General features: G+C 35.2%; 1 protein-coding gene across 10 annotated transcripts in view; it reads right to left on the minus strand.

Annotated features, from left to right (window-relative positions):
- Positions 1 to 1,027: 1,027 nt before the first annotated feature.
- LOC107552066 (protocadherin gamma-C5-like) overlaps positions 1,028 to 2,973 on the minus strand; it is a 77,264-nt gene continuing 75,318 nt past the window's right edge. For 9 of the 10 annotated variants that reach the window (XM_016233880.1, XM_016233878.1, XM_016233875.1 and 6 more), the window contains one exon: positions 1,028 to 2,376. In XM_016233880.1, coding sequence (XP_016089366.1) covers positions 2,144 to 2,376 — 233 coding nt within the window. In that variant the 3' untranslated portion in view covers positions 1,028 to 2,143. The remainder of the gene's footprint in view (positions 2,377 to 2,973) is intronic. The other variant, XM_016233879.1, reaches the window with a different exon arrangement.

Raw genomic sequence — 2,973 nt, forward strand, 5'->3', positions numbered from 1 at the left:
TATATATATATATGATTATATTCTTTTGAATTTACTTTTATTTTTATTTTTTTTACTGAATTTAAAGAAAACATGCAACTGTTAATTATATCCACATGAGTTTCCTGACAATGACTTTAAAATATAAATGTAATTATGAGTCATTAAACTTGTTCATAAACAACCATTCAAAACCAAGACTCTTATGCTCACCAAGGGTGCATTTATTTAATAAAAAACAAAACAGTAATATTGTGAAATATTATTACAATTTAAAATAACTATTCACTACTGTTTTCTAACAGTAAATGTTCAGCAACTTTATTTATTTATTGCCTTTTAATGCCTTTTAATTTTGGTCAATTTGTTTAATATTTGCAGAATAAAAGTGCCAACTTCTTTCAAATATCTTACTGACCCCAACTTTTCGAATATAGTTGGATATAATACAGACAAAGTAATTACAAAAATACAGCTCAGCCATGACTGTGAGTTCTGACAAAATTTTATTTAAAATGTAAGTGTTCCAATAATAAAGTAAAACATAAATCAACAGCAATATAAATATTAGCTTATAAAATAAAAAGGGTAACATGAGGTGCTAAGCATTTCTTTAAAGGAATCACAGCCAAATACAGAAAGGTAGCCAAGCAGCAGACAGACATTTATATATAGATAGATAGATAGATAGATAGATATTCATAGTCAAACAGACAGGAGTGGCATTCCAGTATCATTACCAACTGATTGGAATTACAAGCACAAAAAAGTACAGTAAGATGAGGGGAGGGGTGGTACTCTATAGACAGTAAGTATCGTCTGTTATCTTTCAAAGTTGTACGTGATTGGAGAAAAGGAAAGTTCAAAAGTGTAATCAAGGGGGAAAAACATAAAAATATGCACATACTCCACAAGCCTTAAGCTACGATTGCGTGTCTTCAGAAGTTTTAGTATGTACAGTGTGGTTAGTTAATGATCTTGAAGCTTTTCTTCCTACAACACTACACTGAATCTTTTTTCTATCATCTTTTTTTGTTGCTTTTTTAAAAAAAAATACTGAAACATTCCTGTAACAGCCAGCCCTTGTGGCTCTAATGTTTGTACAGACAGGTTACACATTTTATATACACTGTGGTGGTGGTGGTTGGTGCAGAACAATGGACAGAATCCTTCCATCTAAGATCCATTCAAGTACAACACTTAAGTTAGTCATTAGTCTTTCCACATGTTCATTATTTGTTTCTTTCTTTTTGGTTCACTTCAAGTTTCCCATTAACTCTTAGTGCATTCACTTTGAACTAAATCTTTCTCTGATCTTGACCTTACAAAGGCTGAGGTGTTGTTGAAGCTCTTTTCTGAGCTTCAACAACACCGTTTACATTACTTGCATTTCCAGGATTCTTATACCAAGCTAACAGGAAATAAATGCAAAGAATAGTCAAATGTTGTTAACCTAACTTTTGTTTCTGCTTAACTGACTATTAAGAAGTTAATGAAGACTGAATCTATTTTTAAAAACCATGCCAACAGTGTCTCACCGAACGCAAATGTATTCTCTTACTCCGAAAAAAATAGTTAAATATACTTTCTTGTGCCCTTTTTTTTTCTTAGTATCCTGTTTTCACTGCATAGTTCAGCTCAATTTTTTTTTATTTTTTTTCAGTCAAGGTGAGAGTTGTGGCACATTGTTAAAAAGCCTACCAGCGTTTCAATTTGTAACCACAAGAAGCATCTACTTTGCTTTGAAAAAAACACAAAAAGAAGGCTGAAACATGACATTTGGAAAAAAATAAAATAAAAGAAGAAATGTATAGTTTCTTCTTGTTTTAGTAATGCTATTTACAAGACAGTGTTATCTGTCAGAGAAAGAGCTTCGGGAATCTGAACACATCTCCTCTTGTTCAGTCATTCTTTGTTTCAGCGACAAAACAGGAAATGCTTGATTTTTGGGGTTATTGAGTAAGATATTGCAATACAATTCAAAATACAATCAATAAAAATAGGGAAATCTAAAACAAACAAATAAAAACCTCACAGAAAAGAACATTAAATCTAAAGACTAAAGATCTAAAGATCCAAACCTGTGGACTAGTTTTTTGAGGAGAGATGCTCAGATCCTGGCGACATATTTCTGCAGCTCTTATAGTGCTTCCACGCTTCTGTCTTACTTCTTGTCTTTCTTAGTAGGCTTCTTCTTGCTAGCGGGCGTCTGAGCTGCCTTGGGGGCTTCGACGGGAGGAAGGGCTTGGGGAGGGGGAAGGGCCTGCTGGGGTACCTGCTGCTGAGGGTTGGCCGTGAGGGTGGCGGTGCTGCCAGGGATGTAGACGTTCTGGCGGTAGTCTGGGCCGTACTGTGGATTGTAGCGAGGGCCGAGAGTTGCAGTGGCTTCACTTGCTTCTGACAGCAATGGTAGGGTGAGAGAGAAAGAGGAAATAGAAGGAGGTATAGAGACCGTAGAAGAACAGGAGAGAGAGAGATGGGAAAGGTTATAGATGAGTTGGTTCGGCACAGAGCTCATAATTCAGTCACTCAGGAACCGCATTGCAGCTCCCTCAGTGACCTGCTTCTGCCTGCCCATCCCCCATGTATTATGTATGCTGTAACATCGACACACATCACATACTCAGCAACGCGTTTACAGAACTGAAGATATGTATATACAAGAATAGCACACTAAAAACCAGTATTTTCACAGTTCTTGTGAAATGCATTGCAAATGGAAGTGTCATTGTCATCTAACAGCATTGAGGCAGTTCTGCCTTTGTTCCCAAATCATATATCTGTTTCTTTTTCACAAATTCATAATGAAATTGTAGTCATGAAATTGTTAACCTAAACCAAACCCACACTTGTTAAAAAGAAGTGCAGTTAACTGTATTAAACTTGTAGTGTACTTCAAATCATTCAAGCATATAAAAAAAAGAATATGCAGATTTATATGATATTAATGACATAAAAGGCCTCTTAAAGGGATAGTTCACACGAAAAAAAAAA

The sequence above is a fragment of the Sinocyclocheilus grahami genome, unplaced genomic scaffold (genome assembly GCF_001515645.1).
Source record: "Sinocyclocheilus grahami isolate Dianchi unplaced genomic scaffold, SAMN03320097.WGS_v1.1 scaffold440.1, whole genome shotgun sequence".
NCBI classification, from domain to species: Eukaryota; Metazoa; Chordata; class Actinopteri; order Cypriniformes; family Cyprinidae; genus Sinocyclocheilus; species Sinocyclocheilus grahami.